This window comes from Pteropus alecto, unplaced genomic scaffold (assembly GCF_000325575.1).
Source record: "Pteropus alecto unplaced genomic scaffold, ASM32557v1 scaffold50, whole genome shotgun sequence".
NCBI lineage: Eukaryota > Metazoa > Chordata > Mammalia > Chiroptera > Pteropodidae > Pteropus > Pteropus alecto.
This window is the reverse complement of record NW_006431918.1, coordinates 17,627,721-17,650,763: the sequence shown is the minus strand read 5'-3', so window position 1 is coordinate 17,650,763 and position 23,043 is coordinate 17,627,721. Positions and strand designations below refer to the sequence as shown.

The 23,043-nt window shown below is 36.1% G+C and overlaps 2 protein-coding genes and 1 long non-coding RNA gene across 3 annotated transcripts in view; 2 read left to right on the top strand and 1 right to left on the bottom strand.

The window, feature by feature from the left end:
• PALLD (palladin, cytoskeletal associated protein) overlaps positions 1-7,162 on the top strand; it is a 342,018-nt gene extending 334,856 nt beyond the window's left edge. Inside the window, exons 17-20 of the mRNA XM_006906328.3 lie at positions 873-1,080; positions 3,176-3,341; positions 3,859-3,992; positions 4,995-7,162. Coding sequence (XP_006906390.1) covers positions 873-1,080; positions 3,176-3,341; positions 3,859-3,992; positions 4,995-5,167 — 681 coding nt within the window. The 3' untranslated portion in view covers positions 5,168-7,162. The remainder of the gene's footprint in view (positions 1-872; positions 1,081-3,175; positions 3,342-3,858; positions 3,993-4,994) is intronic.
• CBR4 (carbonyl reductase 4) overlaps positions 1-23,043 on the bottom strand; it is a 97,511-nt gene that overhangs the window by 35,192 nt on the left and 39,276 nt on the right. The gene's annotated exons all lie outside the window — the stretch shown is intronic.
• On the top strand, positions 14,146-22,586 carry LOC112475080. The gene is made up of 3 exons (XR_003044569.1): positions 14,146-17,097; positions 17,302-17,839; positions 19,558-22,586. It is a non-coding gene; the product is annotated as an uncharacterized LOC112475080 (long non-coding RNA).

Sequence of the window (23,043 nt, the reverse complement as noted above, 5' to 3'; positions counted from 1 at the left end):
GGAATTTATGAGTTCTCTGGCTGATTTGGGCAGAGCTGGGACTTCAAAAGAATTTTATAGTCCAATGGACATATTTTTGAATGTAATTTCCCACTAGTAAATTTGGGGTGATGTAAAAAGGCCTTCTTTAATGGTGCTTTTCTTCCCATTCAAAATCAAGGGCAAAGCTGTAAAGAGTTGACAGATGGCAACCATCCTCACCCTTCACAGCACAGCTTATTTACTAGCAATTAAATGGGTTTTTGTCTGATCTCTGGTCAATACAACTGTCATGGTCTCAAGATTTTATGATGTTTCCATTCTGATGCTAATTTGTTGATATGGCTTTCTGGGTAATTTCCTATTCTTCTTACTCAATTTCAAGGATTATAAAATAATAGTAATAGCCCTACGTGCTGACGGATGCATTAACTAATGTCTCCATAGCTATGGCAACTCTTTGATGAGAAGCGTTATAGTGTATAAATGGGAGCCTGACCCTCTCAGAAGCCAAGCTGCCTAACTATTGCTGTTTGCTTCCCAAATCTGAGTATTTGTTAGTGCTATTATGGTTGAACATCTTTCTCCAAAGAGCTCAGGGCCTTGTGCTGCTGCCATCCCAGTAATCGTTGTAACCCTTGGTGAGATAAGATGATGACAGAAAAATTTTTTTAATCCCCATTTCACTTTTCTCTAGGTTGTGTTATAAGGAATGTTTAGAAATGAGCCATGCATGCTTAGGAAGCCACTGGAAGGTTTTAATCAAAAGACTAACATGACCTGATTCTAAAAGCCATCTCCTGTCCTACCAAAGGAGGAATTTAGGCTGGATTCTTAGTTGTCGATTTCATTGTTTTAATATTAAAGAAATTTATATGCATTTCCTTGTTTAGGTCAGTGGATTACCAACCCCAGATCTAAGCTGGCAACTAGACGGAAAGCCAGTCCGCCCCGACAGTGCTCACAAGATGCTCGTCCGTGAGAACGGGGTGCACTCTCTGATCATAGAGCCTGTCACATCACGAGATGCCGGCATCTACACGTGTATAGCCACCAATCGAGCAGGACAGAACTCGTTCAGCCTGGAGCTTGTGGTTGCAGGTAGGCTTGTCTGAATCCTTTTTCTCTCCCAGAATGAACATCATATTTAGAAAAATAAACTAATCCTGCATTAGTAACCAATATGGAAAATAGCCAATTAGGACATGTTATAAGATACAGAAGATCACTGACTTTTCTTCAGTGTAGCCATTATTATTAATCTTTCTTCCACTAGCCTAGCAAAGAAAGAAAAGGATCTTGGTGCTTCTTGTGAGGAAAGCACAGCAGCAGCATGGGCTCCAAGACCAGACTTAACGTATAAGAATATGCCTGTGTATAAAGTTCTCCATCTTTCCCTTTTTTGTAGCGTGCACCAATTTCAAAATTTGAAAATTTTAAACATTACCCCAAATGTCATAGTCATATTCAGATTTGCTTTTTAATTGATTAAAGTCTTACCCTTAGATAAGGACAATAAATTTATGGAGTTACATCATCTTTAGGAGCTGAGCATAAGACTGATATTCTCTTTTTAAAAAGAAACAATGTTTATTTCTTACACCTCTGTTTGCAAAGCACCTCATATACACAGTATTCATAACAGCCCTATGAGGTAATCAGAGCAAATTTTCTTATTTAAGTGGCTTACCCAGGGTCCCATTAGTCAGCTGAGGGCCAGACTCAAATGATTTGTTGACTCCTAGTGCTCTTCCAAACAGTGAGCTGCTGAGCTCTTTCAACAAATAAAGTAGCAATGAGAATAAAACCCAGGAGGTCTTTATAATAGCACAAAGATGTTTTTCACATCTGGATTGTGGTGCTATGTGTTAGCTATGCTTTTAAACTCTGTGTTAAGTATTTGATATTACTAGGATTGATTTCATTCATTCCCCCCACTATCCCTCATCAGACTAAAACCGATTTTCTCTTGTTAAATGTGCTATCTGTCCTTCAGGACTGACACTTGAGGGTCTGAGACATAGACATCTCTATATGACTCAGGTGGCACTTCTGTTAGAGGATGGCGGAGTGCTGTTACTGAAAGCAAAGTCTTTGACAGCAAATCTCAGTTCCAAGCCCTGCTCTCGTTTACTGGCTCTGTCCTTTGGCAAATATATAACATCTCTGCAACTCAGTTTCCCCATATGTAAAATGGAGAACGTAATGCCTCATAGTATCGATGAAGCTCTGAATCACCAGTACCCTGCATAGCAGTGCTCCAAAATAGTAGATGTTAGTTTTATATATATTTTATATTCTTTTCAAAGTGAAGTCTATTCCCCCAAAATAGCCTAGGTCAGATAACTGCTTTGATATATTTGTCACTCTAGAGGATGAGAGTGGTGGAAAAAGACATGTTAGTAGCTCAGAAGAAAATAACTAAACCTATTTCTCTGCAATTGTTTCTATCTCAGATCCAAGAAAACAATTTCCCATTGAATGGTGATACTTAGAGTATTATTAACAATAAGCTCTGAATTTTTCAGACTAATGAAGCTCGCTCTTTTTTATGGCTTCTTTCAAGGTAATAATTAAGTTGTCTTTTTTATAGCCCTAGAAAGAATACAAATTGGAATTTGTAGGACGTACATTCCTACTTTATAGGTAACTATTTTAAAGCTACCAATTTTAGATGACGATGCCTCTCCTTTATCCCCACCCCCCAACCCCCGCCACCCACACTTTAAATTCTATGGTATGTTCCAATTAAGCCAGGACTTAAAAATCTTCATAGTAAACATTTCAGACAGCAGGGAGGGAATCTAAGTGAATCAGATTCCTCCTCATTGTCACTAGGTGGCAGTGATTGGTAAAAGCAGAGAGTGCACAGTAACGTAATTAGTAATGAAGCCACCCCAGATGCTAGCAATGATTTAGGGGTCTCATGCAGCCTGTCAGACAGGCATTCCATGCAGCAGATGGCCAGTGGACTGTGTGGGGCTCTCAGAACTGAATTAATTGAAGAAATGAGCGGAATGAAGCACAGGAACCTTTCTTAGTAAAAGAATAATTTGGAGAGAGGACTAGCATCGTACCACCTGAAGTGAAAAATGGTGTCATAAAATATATATTTAAGCAATATTTCAAAACGCTTCTGAATTCTTTGTAGTACTCCTTTTACCTATCAGTGATAGATCATCTCATGTTTTTGTAGCTAAGGAAGCACACAAACCTCCCGTGTTTATTGAGAAGCTGCAAAACACAGGCGTTGCTGATGGGTACCCAGTGCGACTGGAATGCCGTGTTTCAGGAGTGCCACCGCCTCAGATATTTTGGAAGAAAGAAAATGAATCACTCACTTACAGTACTGACCGAGTGAGGTGAGAATACACAGTGACTTAACCTAATCCTTAACTGGTTGGTCCTAATGACACATAAAAAGATACACTTTCTACAGCACATAAATCTGTATAAAAGTCATGCTATTGATGATAGCAAAGACAAAAATATTTACCCTAATCTATAATTAAACTTTTATTTAGAAAGAAGCTATAATGGTATGTGATGAAGCACATTATAACTTAATATAATGATTTTTGTGTGTTTATACCTAAAAGAAAAGAGTTCATTTGCTTCAGTGGTGACAAACTATTCAGTGGTTTTGTAAGGGCAGATCCTTAACTAGAAATTAAGTGCACAGATTTATTCAACCTCTTGACGTCTGCTCTTCTCTCCCATTAACTTTAATGGGGCCAGTAGCCTCTCCAGAATAAGTATGGCCCTATTATCCACTACTTGCACAATTCTGTTTCTAATGATCTAATTAAAAATAATGCTTCGTGTCCAAAGCCAATTTTTAAAAATTTAGAACCCTAATGACTTTATCCTTTTCTCCAGCATGCACCAGGATAATCATGGCTACATCTGCCTGCTAATTCAGGGAGCCACAAAAGAAGATGCCGGGTGGTATACAGTGTCAGCCAAGAATGAAGCAGGGATTGTGTCCTGTACTGCCAGGCTTGATGTTTACAGTGAGTGCCACTTCATCTCATCTTGTTGCATTTATGCATTAAATTATGAAAAATTAGATAGCTGGAGAGCTAATTACATTACTTTAATCTTATATAGTGGTTTTTGGCCAAAACTTTCATATTGCTCTTTCTCTTTCTATTTATAGTTTCTCAACATTAATAGTGAACTACACCAGGAGAACAAATACTCAAGTATCATTCAGGAACTTTGCACTATTAGCAAAATATGCATGTTGATTTATGTTGGCTAGTCAGTTGTGGCTTCCTTACTCAAGCATCCTTAGGCGTTAACAGTAGGCTAAGGCATAACCACGTTTTCCACATTATTGTTACGGTGTTCTACAAATGATTGTCTAACATTTCTTCTTCTACTATAATCTTATCACAGTGTCTTAATGCACTCTAAATGTGTGTACCATTGGAATGCATACTTATGTGGCTTGGTGCTTTTCCCATTAATGTATCTTAAAGCAGCTGAGCAATAGGTTTGTGCATTTGTCTACATGCATCCTAAAGAAAATCATTCCTATTGAATTTAAAACTAGTACAAAAGCATTATGTGATCTGTTGACATAAAACTAACTAGAAGTTAAGAATTTCTCTCCTTGAATAATGACTTTGTGAGGATTTTAAGGAAATGAGTGACCTCATCCTCCTTTTCATCAGTGTTAAAACATCCATCCAGAATACCAAACTAATTATTGTGGCATTGATACATTTTGAGCTCTCAAGATTTTTTTTCAGGGGGGAGAGGTGTATTAGGAAACTTAAGACTACTTCAAAGGATTCCCTGTGCTACAGCAAGTATTTATACTTTATTATCTAGCTGTTACAGTTCTACTATCCTTAAATTTTAGTATTTCTACCATGGATGTGTCCAGTCTTTCATAAAGAACATGTGCCTGGGGGTATATCAAAAGACATTCTGTAATTACTTGAAACATCTAAAGGCTTTCCAATTATATCCTGGTTAAAACATCCTAATTTTTTGTTTGTTTGTAGCCCAGTGGCATCAGCAGCCACAAAGCACCAAGCCCAAAAAAGTACGCCCCTCAGCCAGTCGCTATGCAGCACTTTCGGACCAGGGACTAGACATCAAAGCAGCGTTCCAGCCTGAAGCCAGCCCATCTCACCTGACACTGAACACCGGCTTAGTAGAAAGTGAGGACCTGTAATACGACATTCTTGTTAAAGCTGAAACACTGAAACAGCCTTGTCTTGACCAACATATTCCTTTGTCACACTATGTAAAAGGCAAAAACATACCTTTGACTATAAGAAATAAAAAAATCTAAATAGTTTTCTTAATAAATATACCAAATTTAGAGTTTAAGTAGGCAGTGCTAATAGAAAGGTACACATTGCATAGTAAATTCACATTCATCGTCCACTTTAAAACTTTCTACCTGATGTGCTGAAATGGTCTGAAATGCTAACGGATACCAGCTGTTCAAAGATAACCACAATTTGTATTATCAAAAGTGCCTTTAAACACTAGCTTTAGGTGCTACATAGCACGATAGCGTGGAATGCTTAAAATGAGGCAATTGTACCACAAATAATACTAAAATGATTCTCAAGTGGCAGTGTACTCAGACAGCTACAGTGAACCAAGTGCAATATGTAAGAATGAAAAAGGAAGAGGAAATGGCAAAGAAATCCAAGTAAATGCCTTGTCTTTGCAAATGGTTTTAAAGTAAATCATAAGGAAGGAATGAATTGCCTTAATTTTAATAATAGCAAGAGTTTTCTAACAAGGTTAACCTTTTTTTTTACGTGTTATATTTTCATGCTACCTTGGTAAAAACTTTATTTACAACCCATATTAAAAGGCTAATTTTAATAAAGTATTCTGAATTAAGTAGAAATATATTAGTCCATTCCAAGAAAGGCATCCAAACCATCCAGAAGACCAAGGAATATAGAATTTGGAGAAAACAAGTTTGGAAGAAGTGGAGAGAATGAAGGAAAAGGTTACCGGCATACTTCGTACATTGTATTCACTTAGATAAAAGTAGAAGGGACAGGAGACATGTAAAAGGCCAGGCTTTTCTTTGGTTTTCTTGAAAATTAAATCTAACATGTAGGTGAAAAAACACTGCCATTCACAAGTCAGGAGATTTAGGTTCAGCTGGAAGTTTGGAGGCACATGTGCTATGGAAATTATAGTGTGTCTGAAGTTTGTGTAGTAGTTGAATATTTTAGATGTTTAGAGCAAGTTGAAAATGGACTGAGAATGCAAGATTGGCATAAATGAGAAACTGCCTGTAGCATCTAGTCTACTTGAGGGAAATGGAGATTCAGGAAAGACAAAAACAGGTTAGGTTTGTGCCATAATGTATTTTTTCAATGGTACCAAGACATGGTGAATGGAAAATATTATTCACTTACCTGCTGCCATGAAACCTTAAGCCTTAAGAAGGTGCTGGGTCCTGAGTAGTTAGTAAAGACATCTCAGCAAAGACTGATTTTCAAATGCACATGATTCTGCATCAGCTAGACTGAGTTGATTCTGACCAGACTTGATGGTTTTAAGTCGGAGCCAATAAACTTTAAAAAGGAGAAAAAACCAATTTGGCCTAATATTATAAAACCCGAGGCTTTAATGGTACTTTGCCATGAGAAGAAAACACTGTATTCCTTATGCAAAACACATATATCTTTCATTATTTATAATAAAAATGTTGAACTCTCTTAGTTCAGTTACTCAATACGTAGTATTTTTAAAAATAATTTTATATCTTTGTACCACCCCATATATTTCATATTACTGCTTCACATGTACAGCTTTCTACTTCTTTGTAAGAACACCAACCAACCAAGTTTTAAATGATTAATAGGCTTGAGCACTGGGTGGTAGATGTTCCATGCAGAGTGGTACAAGTTTCTTTGACCACACTTATGTGCATTACTAACATGGAATTTAAGATACCATACAAAGTCCCTCATGGACTTATCTATATTGTAGTATTATGACTTATGTCATATCTTACTTGCCAAATTTTTCTAAATGTGACTTTTTGCTAATTTGCTGGGTTTGGGATTAAGTAGCATTATTTTGCCACCTTTTATGTTGTATTTATAAAAAAAAAATAGTATTATCATACTACTTTGGATTGTTGTGCTGGTATAATATGGATTTAACATCAATAAATATTTAACAAATAATACTTGCAGCTTTGTGAAGTAAAATATTCAGCTGTTTTAGTTTTCTATTGCTTCTATAATAAATTAGTACAAACTTAGAGGCTTAAAACAATACTTATTTCTCGGCTCACAGATCTGTAGGTCAGAGGTTCAGGGACCATATAGCTGGGTTCTTTGCTCAGGGACTTACAAGACAAAAAAAATCAATGTGTCTGCTGAACTGAATTCTTATCTGAAACTCAAGATCCTCTTCCAAGCTTAAGAAGTTATGACAGAATTCAGTTCCTTGCAGGTGTAGGACAGAAGTCTCCTTAGTCTGCCAGCTAAGGGCCACTCAACTCCTATAGGCCACCTGCATTCACTGCCATCTTCAAAACCAGTAATGAGACCCTCCCTCAACAAATCCCTCTCACATTTTGAATCTCTTGTCAAACCCACTCAGATAATCTCTCTTAATCTCTTGTCAAACTTTCTCAGATAATTACTGGATTTGGGACCTAATTACATCTGCAGAATCACTTCAAAGCAATTTGTGTTTGGATAACGAAAAGAAGGTGTATGTACAGCAGGAGGTGGGGATAATAGGAGCCATCTTAAAATTCTGCCTATATCAGTTTATTGTATGTATGCATGTAAATAATATTATTCATGTTATACCCCAGAAAAAAGTATTCTGTGACCACAAACCATATCCCCTTCTCTTACAAATAAAATATAAAAGGTTCAAGATGGCAACACAGGAGGATCCTGAACACACCTCCTCCCATGAATACACCAAATCTTCAACTACCTACAAAATAATTTCCTCTGAAAGAAACCTCAAAACCAGATGACACATAAATTGAGCAAACAAGAAAAGATGCACACTGAAACAGGTAGGAGAACCTGAGACAAAATCTTGCCCAAAACCCCATCCCTGGCAGAGCAACCCACAGTTGGGAGGAAACTCAACAACCCTGAGCTGCTCCTTGAGGAGTGAAGAGGTCTGAACACCAGGCACCCCAACTTTTAAGACCTGCAAATGAAAGATGAGCCCTGGGAAATATCTCAATTCAAAAGCCAATGGGACTTGCATCCATGAGACCCACCAGACTATAGCAATCACAGAAACAGTTCTTAAAGGGTGTGCAGACACAGACTCACCCATCCCAGGGTCTAATACAGAGACAGCTGACTGAAAGGTACCCTGTCTTTCTGTGATAGAGACCTATTTGCTTATCTTAAAGAGTTAGCCTAAAAGGTAGGCATCTAACTTAGCACACATCAAGGGGCCAAGCATTAGGTACAGCCTAAGGGGCAGGCTTCTAATGAAACATCTAAAAGTGGACTGCAATCCTCAGCAGAGACCTCCAAAGACAGATGCTATTCACATTCTCTCTCTGCCTTGCTCCAGGTTGCTGGTATCTCCTGAAAAAGAGCTTCTGCACATACTGCACCTGCCATCGAGAAGATACCCCTTGACTACCTGGCTTTAGTGGCCAGTGGTGCTTACAGTTATGGGTCCTATAAAACTAAAGAAAGAACCAGTTCTTAACCAACTACCCCCTACCCTGGCAGAGCATATTGTCAGCAGACTGAAAGATAACCCCAGTCTTTTTGTGAAAGAGGACATGTAGCTTGCCACACAGCTGTTCCCTAAGGGGCAGGCTTCTAACTCAACATACAAATAGGGGCTGACTATAATCCTCTCCAGAGATGGGGAGATCAGCAGGCACCACCTTGGTGCTGTCCCTCCACTCAGCCCAGTGTCTCCAAGAAAGGAGTTTATGTACACATCTGACAAGTTTTTGTGACTGCTGCCCAGAGGACACATCCCTAGACAGTCTGGCCCTGATGGCCAGTGGGCTTGTGTTTACAGGATCAACCAGACTGTAGCAAACAAACAGCTCTTAACTGGCTATAACCCCAAGACTCGGTACAGAGAGAGAAGACATAAATACCCTTCTCCCAGTATTTCCCCCAAATAGGCATATTTCCATACTTTAAAACAGGGGTGCCTAACCCCCAGGCCACGGACCAGTTAGGAACTGGGCTGCACAGCAGTAGATGAGTGGCAGATGGGACTGTAAACAAAGCTTCATCTGCATTTACAGCTGCTCTCCAGCACTAGCGACACCGCCTCAGCTCCACCTCAGATCATCAGGCATTAGATTCTCACAGGAGCACCAGTTCCTGCTGCCAAAAATGTTGGGGACCACTGCTTTAAAAGCTATTACCCAAGAGTCCACCTTCAAATCAGCCTGAATTAGATGCTAAGGTCTATCCATTGGGACACTGACAAATCTTGGAAAACCCTCAACTAACAGGAGCCATTAAAAATAAAGTAGGCTGTTTGGACAATCACAAAGGTCTGAGAGACAAGCAACAGCTTGCACAAGGTTGAACAATAAGGTTCATCTCCTACACGAGGCCTCTCTTTCAAAACTGGGAGAGGTGTCTATTTTACCTTATGCATAGAAACCATCACAGAGTGTCAAAGAAACAAAAGAATCCATTCCAAATGAAAGGAGATAAAAACCAAGAAAAAGACCTTAATGATATGGAAATAAGTGATTTACCTGATAAAGAATTCAAAGCAACAATCATAAAGATGCTCACAGAGCTCATGGAAAATATATGACCGAAGTGAAAATTTCAACAAAGAGACGGTACCAAAAAGAAGTCATAAAGCTGAAGAATACAATAACTGAACTGAAAAAGTACTATAGAGGAGTTCAAGAGTGAACTGGTGAAGCAGAAGATGGAACAGTGAACTCAGGGCAGAGGAACTCATCCAATCAGAGGAACAAAAAGAAAAATAAGAGTGAAGATAGCTTAAGGGACTCATGAGACATCAAGTGGACCAACATTCACATTATAGAGGTGTCAGAAGGAGAAGAGAGACAAAGGGGGCAGAAAACTTATTTGAATAATAGCTGAAAATTTCCCTAACCTGAGGAAGAAGACAGACATCCAGATCCAGAAAGCTCACAGAGTTCCAAAAAAGATGAACTCAGACACCCATTCCAAAACACATTAGAATGTCAAAAGTTAAAAACAAAGAAATAATCGCGCAAAGCCAACGTGAAAATTAAAAGATAAAAGTAGTCAAAATACAATAATTAAGGGATATATAAAATAAAAACCTGTAAGTTACGACATCAAAAACATAAAATGTGGGGGGGAGAGTAAAAATGTAGAGTATCAGCATGCATTCAAACTTGTTGTTACCAACTTAAAACAGATTTACGAGTTGCTTTATGTAAGCCTCTTGGTAACCACAGAGAAAAAACCTGTAGAAGATACACAAAAGATAAACAGGAAGAAATCTAAGCATACTACTACAGAAAATCATCAAACCCCAAAGGAAGAGCAAAAGAATAAAGGAATTACAAACAGCCAGAAAAAAAAGTTCACAAAACAGCAGTAAGTACAAACCTATCAATAATTAAGTCCTCCAATCAAAAGACACAAAATGACTGAATGGATGAAAAAACAAAAGCAAGACCCATTTGTATGCTGTTTACAAGAGAATTACTTCAGATATAAGGACACACAAAGACTGAAAGTATAGCCACGGGAAAAAAATTCCATGTAAATTGAAACTAAAATAAGGCTGAGATAGCCATACTTGTATCTAAGACAAAATAAATTTTAAGACAAAGACTGTAATAAGAGACAAAGAAGGTCATTAGATGATAAAGCGGTCAATCTGACAAGAAAATATAACATTTGTAAATATTAATGCTTATAAATATATAAAGCAAATAATAACATCTAAGGCAGAAATACACAGAAACAATAATAGTAGGGAACTTTAATACTCACTTTCAGAAACAGAAAGATCCAGACAGAAAACACTAACTTTAAACTAAATGTTCTACCAGATGAACTTAACAGACTTACAGAGAATGTTCCATCCAAAGCAACAAAATATACATTCTTCTCAAGCACATATGGAACATTCTCCTAAATAGATCATATGTTAGGCCAATAAACAAGTCGTAATAAATTTAAGAATAAAATATCAAGCATCTTTCTAATCACAATATGAAACTGAAATCAAGTACAAGAAAACTGAAAAATTCAAAATATATGGCAATTAACATGCTCTTGAACAACCAATGTGTCAAAGAAAAAATAATAAAAAATACCTTGCAACGAGTGAAAGTGGAAATACAACATGCCAAAACTTATGGGATGCAGCAAAAGGAGTTCTAAGAGGGAAGTAGTTAGTGATAAATGACAACACCAAAAAGAAAAAAGGAAAAATCTCAAATAAACAACCTAACTTTATACCTCTAAGGATTAGAAAAAGAACAAAGGAAGGCCAAAGTTAGTTGAAAGAAGGAAATAACAAAGACCAGAGCAGAAATATAGAAAAGTGATTTAAAAGACCATGGACAAGATCAATGAAATCAAGAGCTATTTGTTAAAAAGTGAAACAAAACTTTAGCTAGACTGACATGGGGAAGGGAGGGAAGAGAGAGAACTCAAGATCAGAAAGAGAAAACGTTACAACTGATATCACAGAAATACAAAGGATCCTAAGACGACTGTGAACAATTATACATCAACAAATCGGACAACCTAAAAGAAATGAATAAATTCCTAGAAATATACAACCTACCAAGTCTGAATCACAAAATAGAATATCTGAACAGACCAATTACCAATAGTAATCAAAAACCTCCCAACAAATAAAAGTCCAGACCAGACAGCTTCACAGATAAATTCTACCAAACATTTAAAAAGAGGATTAATACCAATCCTTCTCAAACTTTTTAAAAAATAGAAACACTTCCAAACTCATTTTACAAGGCCAGCATTATCCTGACAGCCAAACCAGACAAGGACAGCAAAAGAAAAGAAAACTACATGCCAATATCTATGATGGACACAAAGCAAAAATCCTAAACAAAATATTAGCAAACCAAATTCAACAATACATTAAAAGGGTCACCCACCATGATCAAGTGGGATTTATTCTAGAAATGCAAGGATGGTTCAACATTTGTAAATCAATTAATGAAATATACCATGTTAACAAAATGAAGGATAAAAATCATATCTCAACAGATATAGAAAAAGCTGTTGACAAAATTCAACATCCGTTTATGATACAAAAACTCTCAACAAAGTGGGTATAGAGGGAACATATTTCAACATAATGAAGACCATATATGACAAGCCCACAGCTAACATCACATTCAACAGTAAAAAAGCTGAAAGCTTTTCCTCTAAGATCAGGAACAAGACAGAGATGTCCACTCCCACCACTTGTATTAACCACAAGTGGAAGTCTTTGTTGGAGCAATTAGACAAGGAAAAAAAAAGGAATCACATCCACATTAGAAAGGCCAAAGTAAAACTATTTGCAGGTGTACATGATATTGTGTATACAAAAACCTAAACACTCCACAGCAAAACTATTAGAACGAATTCATTGAAGTTTCAAGATACAAAATCAATGTGCAAAAATCGATTGTTTCTATCTACTAATAACAATCAAAAAGAGAAATTAAGACAACAATCCCATTTACAATTGCATCGAAAAGAATAAAATACCGAGGAATAAATTTAACCAAAGAGTTGAAAAATCTATACAAGACACTGATGAAAGAAATCAAAGACATAAAAGATATTCCATGCTCATGGACTGGATGAATTAATATTGCTAAAACGTCCATACTACCCAAACCAATCTACAGATTCAATACAATCCCTTTTAAAATTCCAATGGTATTTTTCACAAAAATAGAACAATGGAATCACAAGATCTTAAATAGCCAAAGCGATCTTGAGAAAGAAGAACAAAGCAGCAAGCATTGCAAATCCTGATTTCAAACTATATTACAAAGTTACAGTAATCAAAACGGTATGGTACTTACTGGCATAAAAACAGACACACGGAACAGAACAGAGAGCCCCCCAAAAGACCCATGCTTATATGCTCAATTAATTAACAAAATGGAGCCAAGAATATACAAGGGGGAAAGGACAGTTTCTTTAGTAAATGGTGCTGGGAAAACTGGACAGTCACATGCAAAGAAATGAAACTAAACCACTATCCTACACCATACACAAAAATTAACTCAAACTTAATTAGAGACGTAAACGTAAGATCTGAAACCATAAAACTGCAAGAAAGCAGTAAGCTCCTTATGTAGTAAGCTCCTTGACATAGGTCTTGGTAATAATTTTTTGAATGTGATACTAAAGCAAAAGCAACAAAAACAAGCGTGACTAAATAAAACGAAAAAGCTTCAGCACAAAAAGAAACCATCAACAAAATGAAAAGGTAATAAGGGGTTAATATCCAAAATATATAAAGAACTAATTGATTTCAATAGCAAAAAACAAAAAATTTGATTAAAAATGGGCAAAGGATCTAAATAGACATTTTTCTAAAGAATACATACAGAATGTCAACAGATACATGAAAGTGTGCTCAATATCACTAATCATCAGGGAAATGCAAAACAAGGAGATATCTCGCATCTGTCGGAACGGCTCTTATAAAAAATATAAGAGAGAACCAGTGTTGGCCAGGATGTAAAGAAAATCCTTGTGCACTATTGGTGGAAATGTAAATCAGTACAGAAAACAGTATGGAGGTTCCTCAAATAATTGAAAACAGAACTACCCTATGATCCAGCAATTCACTTCTGGGTATTTATCCAAAAACAAACAAACAAAAAAAACACTAACATAAATAGCTATGTGCACCCCTATATTCATTGTCACATTATTTACAACAGCCAAGAAATGGAAACAACCTAAGTGTTTACTGATAGATGAATGAATAAAGAAAATGTGGTGGGGGGGCGGTGTGTGTGTGTGTGTGTTTATGTGTGTTCATTTATATAAAACACACATACAACAGAATATTACTTAGCCATAAAAAGGAAATCCTGCCGTTTGTGACAATGTGGATGCACCTGAAAGTCAGTAGACTAAGTAAAATAAGACAGAAAAAGGCAAATACCATATGATCTCACTTACACATGGAAAAAAGCAAAAAAAACTTCATAGATATGGAGAACAGATTGGTAGTTGCCAGAGTCATGGCGTGGGAGAGTGAATGAAGTGGGTGAAGGTGGTCAAAAGTTACAAACACCCAGTTATAAAATAAATAAGTCCTGGGATATAATTACAATTAATCATACTTTATTGCATATTTGAATGTTGCTAACGTTGCTAAGAGATCTTAAAAGTTCTCATCACAAGGAAAAAAAGGTAACTGTGTGGTGATGTGTGTTAACTAGACTTATTGTGATTATTATGCAGTATATACATATATCAAATCATGTTGTATACCTTAAATTAATATACAACAATTAAAAAAGATTTAAAAAGAAATTAAGTATACACATCAATACATTAAACACTGCTTTACAATCCTGCTATGAAGAAATCCGTTGATCCATTGTATCCAAAGTAAATGGCTGGCCACAGGATGTGTTTTTCAAGAAGCATCTCATAAAATACTTCTTTTTATTCAGTCCCCATAAGACCAGTAACATCCTGGGCAACAAAGTTGTGGAAGAGCTGTCATATAGAACAATTTCCCTTACAAAATTTCTAATTTTCAGGCTAGGAATGATCATTTTCTTAGACGCCTTCATTCCATCATAAGGAACATCAACTGATGTTTCACAAGAGTGTTTCTATCACTTATATATATGTGACAAGTAAAGAATAAAAAAGCTGTGGTGTTATGTGGGCAGTGGGTGGGTTGCTGGAATCACGATTTCTTAAGAAGCTACCACACCAACACTGAACATTTAATGTTCAAATTAGTGCTTTGCCCAAAATGTAATTCACCACATGTGAGGAACCTTCCAGATATCTTAACAATAGTCTGTTCAAGGGTGTAAATACTATATATTAGGTGTCATATGCTAACAGTGACAATTCAGACTGTAAGGATAAACTCTCTTGAGAAAGTATTTAGAAATAGAGATCTAGGGCCTAAACCCTGGGAAATGCTTTGTTGTTACAGGAATGAAGGCTTAAGGTTGTCGCAGGTGATCAGAAGTACTCCAGCTACTAATTGATCTCTGCACCAGTGAGAAGGTCTCTAGACAATTTCTTGATCTCTCCACCTTAACCAACGGCAAAATAATTATTTTTACAAGGAGGTATAATCATGGCTAAAGTTTTCTGAGATCTTCAGATAAAAGTTTAAGTGAGATAATGTTTTAACTACTGAACATAGCAAAGTGGCTTGCTAAAGTAAACATATAAGGCATATTATGAAGACATAATACCACAAAGGTTGTATATAAGAAGAAAACAATTTGTTGAGAAAGAGGAATAGGATATATAAAAACACTAAAGCAGTCACACAAGTAAATTAACTATAGTCTAATTCAGAACAAACTCCCCTCCTTGACTGAAAAGGGACAATTTTCCTAAGTCGACAACTTAGCTGACTATTTGGCTGACTATATATTGACTGCAACATGTAAAATGAGAAAAACATCAGTTCTGTACACTACATATACAGAACATTTAACCAAAAAGGTTAACCTCCCCACCCATGAGTTTTTGTTGCATGAAAATGTATTATACTCAGATAATACCCATCATCCTTTTCAAGACAATGAAAATTTTAGCTTTAGTATGTGAGATGGTATATCATTCCTATAGAGGATAATTAGAAAAAGGAGTGCAAAATGAAAGCCTGCATAAAAGCAGACATTTCGGCAATGTAGCCTTGTGAAAAAAGAAACTTGAGAGAAGTAGAGTTAAACTTTGGATCCGTGAGAGGAAGAGGCTCTCAGCCAGGTGTTAGGACTCTGCTCTGAAGGACCCTCGCATGGGCCACCTTAGGGTGGAGCTAAAACTACACATAACCTTCCCTGTACACTGCGAGGGGGCTTGAGAAAGCACAGTTTGGCCATTCTCAACCTTAAGTCTCTCAACCTTATTTTTCCCATACGATTTTAAGTTCCTCAACCATAAGAGAGGGTTTATAATTATGTGGACTATATATGTTTTCACAAATTGTAGTTATTCCAAAGAAAAAAGACACTGAAGAACTTAATAGGAAAAAAAGTGTTAGAGATAATTGTTTGGAGTTTATAAAATAAAGAACTAGACAAGATGATGTTTAATGCCATTGTATTTCTACAGTGCAATGGAATTTCTGTGTATTCACTTATAATCCCTATATGGTCTAGCTCTCAATTGTTTCCTTACTGACTCTCATAAAGCCTGTCAAGCATGGAAAACCAGAAAAATCCATTATAAACCTGTGCTGTTCAGAGAATGTGACATTTCAGATTTCACCTACATGTGATATTTTGTTTTATTCATACTCACTGATCTGTTCTCTATGTTAAAATTTTATCTAAAGAGTTTGCCTACTCCAGTAGAAATAACTCTTATGTTAAACACTAACCGTGTTTTCATTAAATTCCTTCTTTGGGGAAGTTTCAAGGGTGTGGTTAGCTCTTAGAGCTGTAGTTCTCCAAGTGAGATCCCCAAACCGTAAGAAACTTATAAGAAATTTGAATTCTTGAATCCTACACCAGACCTACTGAGGATGGGTTCCAGCCGTGAGATTTAAGAAGCCCATCAGATGATTCTAATATACTAAAGCTTAAAAATGACTGTTTTAAGAGGATCAGAATCCTAATTCCCTCCCATTTCTGTTGATTCTAAGAGCCATATATATCTGTTGTGTTCTCAAAGTATCTCAAAGAAACTCTAAAGTTACTAAAATAATCTTTCATCAGAAGAGACAGTGGTATTTGTATGTTGTTCTTTCTAGGACCTGATGAGAATAATAGACTAATAGTCTGCTCTCTGCCAATAAGACTAACTTCAAGAGGCCTCAGGAACTTTGAATTTACTGAACTAGTGCTCACCGCTTCAGCAGAGGCAGCCTCACATCTGTTCAGGCTCTCTAGGGTGCTGGATAATGTCACCAGAATCATTCTCAATATAAGAGAATTATCTAATCAGAGAGGTAAGCCCTAAGAATGTGCATTTACCACATGAAAATAATGCACTATCACAAAAATGTACATAAGTAATAAAAGAACATCCATTTAAATGGAACTGCTGGGATTTCCAATTAAAGATGATACCTTGAACATACACAGTTTTAGCTCCACTATGTCTCCAAACAACAATAAAAAACCCTTCAAAGTTTTTTTGTTTTTTCTTTTAGGCATAATGGAAAGGGACAAGGAGAAAGAGGAGACAAATGCAAGAACATCTTGATAGCTAGAAAGCCAATGGAAGTTGGGTACTAAATTACAGCAGATCCAAAAAAGCTGAATTTGGCCAGAATGGAGAAAAGTGAAAAACAACCCGATTTCCACAACACACCCCCTAAAAGACTCTAGAATTAAGAGTATCTGGTATTTTTGGAGGTCAAGGTGATGGTAGAGCTTAAAACAGCAGGACTGGTTGAAAATATGTTTTAAAAGCAACTAGACTTTCTGCAACTCCTATACTTTGCACATGAAACTGGACTCTTGGACTGGTCTGAGAGATACCAGGCACTGCTGATGACAGAATACCATACTAATAACTCAGGAATAATATGAGAGTTTACAGCTTTCTTCCTCGCTTTGGGTTCTACAATGATGACAGCCAGCATTCTAGGCAAGAGAGCCTTCTCTGGAGAATCTGAAACTGGCTAAAACACTGGTTCCCTACGTGTGGTCCAGGAACTTCTCAGATTCCCTAGATCCTTTCAGAGGGTGAGTAAGGTCTATTTTAAAAATAGTACTACGATGTTATTTGCCTTTTTCACTGTCATTCTCTCAGAAGTATATAGTGAAATTTTACATATTGTAAAATTTTGAAAGCAGAAATAAATGTGGGTCCAGCTGTCTTCTACTAATTAGGGTAGTAAAAAGATTCATAAAAATGTAAAATAATGTCACTTCTAATTTTTTTGTTTTTAAAAAACATTTTTTCATAAAAATATATTAAAATGCAATGTGTTTATTTTCTTTTTTAAATTCTGTGTTAATTTCTACCACAGTAAATACTGATAGCTGTAACCCATATAAACAAAAGTTCTTCAGGGTCCTTAATAGTTTTTATCTTATAAAGGGGTCCTCAGATGAAAACTTCTGAGAACCAATGAGCTAAAAAAAACAAAAAAAAAAAAAAAAAGTGACACTGAGGATTCTGCCAGTGAAAATGTCTGTCCCCATCATCCCACAGTGAAGACACAGCCAACAATCCCCACCTATGTATAGAGTTTCCAATTTACTAAAAAAAAAAAAAAAAAAAAAAAAAAAAACCAACCAACCAATCACCACCACCACTACCACCATATAAAACAAATACATAGTGATTTATTTTGAAGTTAACGCTGTGAAACCAACATACAAGTCAGAAAATAGAATTCTGCCAGTTACCCAAGAAGCCTCTCCACATATCCCATAGATATTATAGTTTAGTCTTCCTTTTTTTTTTTTTAATGTGGTGAAATATATACAACATAAGATTTACTGTTTTAGCCATTTTTCAAGTGTAAAGTTGTTTGTCCCTGTTTTTAAAATCTCTTTTAACCCACAGGTTTCCCTCTATTCCTTTCTTACAATTTATTTGCTGAGGAAATCAGGCAGGTGAGCTGGTAGAATGTCTTACAGTCTGGATTTTGCTAATTCCTACTCATAGTTCAATTCAACATGTTCCTCTGTCCTAGGTATTTCCTGCAAATTAGCAACTTGATCCAGAGGTACATCCAGAGGCTTGATCAGACCTGAGTTTGATCCAATCTGCTTTTAATGCTCCACTCTTAAGTATAAAAAGACAGCCAAGGATCACAAAAGATATGAGGATAGCATCTAATATATTAAAGATCCAAAAAATAAAGCAAGCTGGAGAAATAGAGTAGATTAAAAAAACTTCTATTATTAATAAGCTCAGAGAAATAGAAGAAAACACTGCATCCAAGAAACAAGCACAGAATGCTATGAGTAAGGACTACTCAGAAAATGAAAAGGTACTAAGGAATTAAAAATAAAGAAGTAAAATTAAAAACTCCAATGTAGTTTGAAGATAAAATTGGAGAAATCTCCCAGAAAGTAGAGCAGAGAGAGAATGCATGTGCGAGAGACAGTGAGCACGAGAGCAAGACAGATACTGAGATTGAGAGGGTCCACCAGTGGATGAAAAAAGACCTGCAGAAAAGCATGACATAATAAAATGTAACACTGAGCTCAGAGAGAAGTTCCTGAACACTTCCAGAGGGAAATACATTTTAAAAATAGGTTTCGTTTAAAATTTCTTAATAGCAACACTGGCAGACCTAAAACAATGGAGCAATTCCTTAAAATACTGATGGAAAATGATTTCTAACCTCGAATTCCATACTTAGTCAATTTAGGAAATAGGAAGGATTAAAGACATTTTCAAACAGTGAAGGTCTCAAAAATTTTATCTCCCATGCATCTTTTCCCAGGAAGTTACTGGAAGATGTGCTTTCCCAAATGAGGTCATAATCAAGAAAAGGAAGACATGAGATCCAGGGAACAGGGGACCCAATGGACGGGAGAGGCAAAGTGAATCTACAAATGATACTGAGGGAAGATCCCAAGATAAAAGCTATGAAGCAGATCTAGAGAACCAGTCAAGACTGCAGCAGATCAGGAGAGTAGAAAGATTACTGAAGACAAGAAACTGATGAATTACCCAGTGTTTCTGCATATACTAACAGGATATTTACACAACTGGGAAGTGTTTGGGATTAGCGATGTTGAGAACACAGAAAACTAAACAAATGAACAAACTACATGATTATTAATTTCAGGGAAAACAAAATATTGTACAGGAAAGTAACCATCAAATACTACATAGCTCAACTATGAATAGCATTTATATAATTACAATAATTTAATTGCTGACTATGATATAACTACATTGGGGGATGGTGGAATGAGAAATGTGCTTGCATGTAGCAGTAGTAGGGGTGCTGGTCAGGGAAAGGTAAATCTTCATCTTTGTTAGTGGGAAGTTGATATATAATGACTATTTCTGAAAAATCAAGTAATATGTTAATTAAAAATGAGATTAATACCAAAGGAATGAGAGGCAAAAGTGATTCCCTCTGAAGAACAAGAAATGACTCTCCAAATTATGTTAATATATGTGATACAAACTAAATTTAAATACTAAACTATACAAATGATACCTAACTGGAGCTGTGAATGACAGATACTCCTTCAAAGATGGCAAAATATATTTTATGCTATTATGGTTTTCTTGTCAATTGCGTTCATGTTGCAGCTCAGGTCACATTTCTCACAAGACAGATACACTATTTCCCACTTGTGAAAAATTGAAAAGCAAAGCAGAGCCACTGTGGAAGGTTAACACTCCAAAGTATTCTGTGGGAATATTTCCCCAGCTCTTGCCCACCCTCACTCTGGGTCAAAGGTTAAGGACTGGGACAACTAGCCTTAGAACTGACATCATGTATGTATGTCAAGATAGTGGTCAAGGCAGACCATGGAGCCTGGGCTAAAAGCATAAAAGCTCCCAGCTGTCAAACAGCAATGGCCACAAGGATGAATCTGAGCTCAGTACAACAGAATCACAGGGAAAGGTATGATTAAAATGAGTCAGAGTCTGGGAAGCCATGGGAAAGTTGAGTGGTGGCTTGCCAGTTCTCTAACAGCCTACGTGCACAAATATTTACTTCTAACTGACCCTTTAACTAAGTAGGGAGTAAAATATCTAATGTAAATAATGCAATCTACACAGTGACACTACTTTTAGGATCGCTTCACCCTACAAAATATGCTGATATGTATATTAGCATCACATCAGGGTTAACATTTTGTGAATAAACCAGAAATCACACTGCTCATAGCCCATATGCTTCAGATCGAGATGAATAGATAAGTCTGGAAATAGGACTTGAAAAATAAGACTCAGAAAGTACATCAATAAAAGTAGAAAATACTGGAGTATAATACATAATGCTTCCAGGACTAGGAGGCCTCCGGATACAATGTACCAGAAGCATTTCTATCAGAAATAGAAATAACATTTACTAAGCACCTACTATGTGCCAGGCATTATACTAGTACATTAATGCTATTTTATTTCATCTTTACAAATCTAGGAATTGTTAAATCTCTTTTACAGACGAGAAAACAAGCTAAAAGTAGGGATGTAATTGGCCAAAATTATAGTCAATTAGTTACAGAGCTGGAACTTGAAACCAGCATTTTCTGGCTCCAAAAGCCATCTTTCCACTAACCTCATTGTTAAATATGTGAAACCCTCTACTGGGACCAGGACTTAAATGGTTACGAAAGGGTACTAAAAATTAGTTAATCACCTTCAGTATAAGTGGTCATTCAAAATTCCAATAAGATACACTCAAACAAGATTCCTATCATACTTCTTCAAGTACAGTAGGAATTAATTTCAAATATACCCACATATATTAAAATAAGTTGGTCAACTAAAATAATTTAAAAATAAGGCATAGATTACTATCACTTTCAGGAAGGAAAAAATTTCCCTTCAGGGTATATTCTGAACACCACATCGGCACCACTCATTTGAGGACTTTACCACCCAAAAGCTTTCAGAGAAAGAAACTAATACTAAATATTTCTATTTAGACTAATAAAGTAATTTTATTTACTGTTTTTCACAATTTAGAGGCTTCTATATAAAAGACCAAATGATCACTTTGGTTGTTTTGGTAAATGTCATACTAGATGACATATATATGATGTTACTGCAAGACTATTAATCAAACTGACATTGTGCTCCATAGTGCAGAGGGAAATTTTGTTCTTCAAATGTTCTGTCCAGCGTTGTACTCTCACCCAAAATTCACAAATCTACCCCTACCAGTCCCATTCTCCTTTTCTCTTTTATAAATTTTACTGAGGTGTAATTCAGTCATTTAAAGTGTATAATCTGACTAATTTTGAAGACATACGTACCCATGAAGCTGTTACCACAATCAAGATAAAACTTTCCATCACCTCTAAAAGTTTTCCAATGCCCCTTTATAGTCTATCCCTCTATCAACCCTCAGGCCCAAGCAACTATTCATATGCATTCTGTCATTTTAGATTGGTTTGCATATTCTAGAATTTTACATAACTAGAGTCACAGAGTATGTAATCAAATTTTGAGTCTGGCTTCTTTCACCAAGCTTATTCTGCAATTTACCCAAGTGTATCGGTGGTTGGTTCTTTGTATTGCTGAGTAGCATTTCATTGTACAGATACACTTTTTGTTTATCATTTCTCTTATTAATGAGTATGTGGCTGTTTACAGTTTGGGCTATGATAAAGCTGCTGTGAAATATACAAATCTTTGTGCAGACATATATTTGTAATGATACTGGGAAAATAGCTAAAAGTAGAATGGCTGAGTTGCATGACAGATATATAACTTTTTTAAGATATTACTAAAAAGTTAGTATTTCAAGAAATGGTAAAGAGACTTCTGTAAAAAAAAAAAGAGGGGGAACAAAAAATATGAATAATAAAAAGGCAATAACTATGTACCTATCAATAATCACTTTAAATGTAATTGGATTAAATGCTCCAATCAAAGGACATAGGGTAGCCAAATGGATAAGAAAATAAGATCCATGCATATGCTGTCTACGAGAGACCCACTTCAGATCAAACAACACTCACGGATTGAAAGTAAAGGAGTAAAAAATAATAATTCATGCAATTTGAAATGAAAAAAAAAAAAAAAAAGCCAGAGTAGCAATACTTAGACAAAATAGACTTTAAAACAAAGGCTATAATAAGAGACAAAGAAGGGCATTACATAATAATAAAGAGATCAATACATTAAGAAGACATAACCCTACTAAACATATACACACCCAACAGAGGAACACCTACATATATAAAGCAATTATTGACTGAGATAAAAGGAGAGATCAATGGTAATACATTCGTAG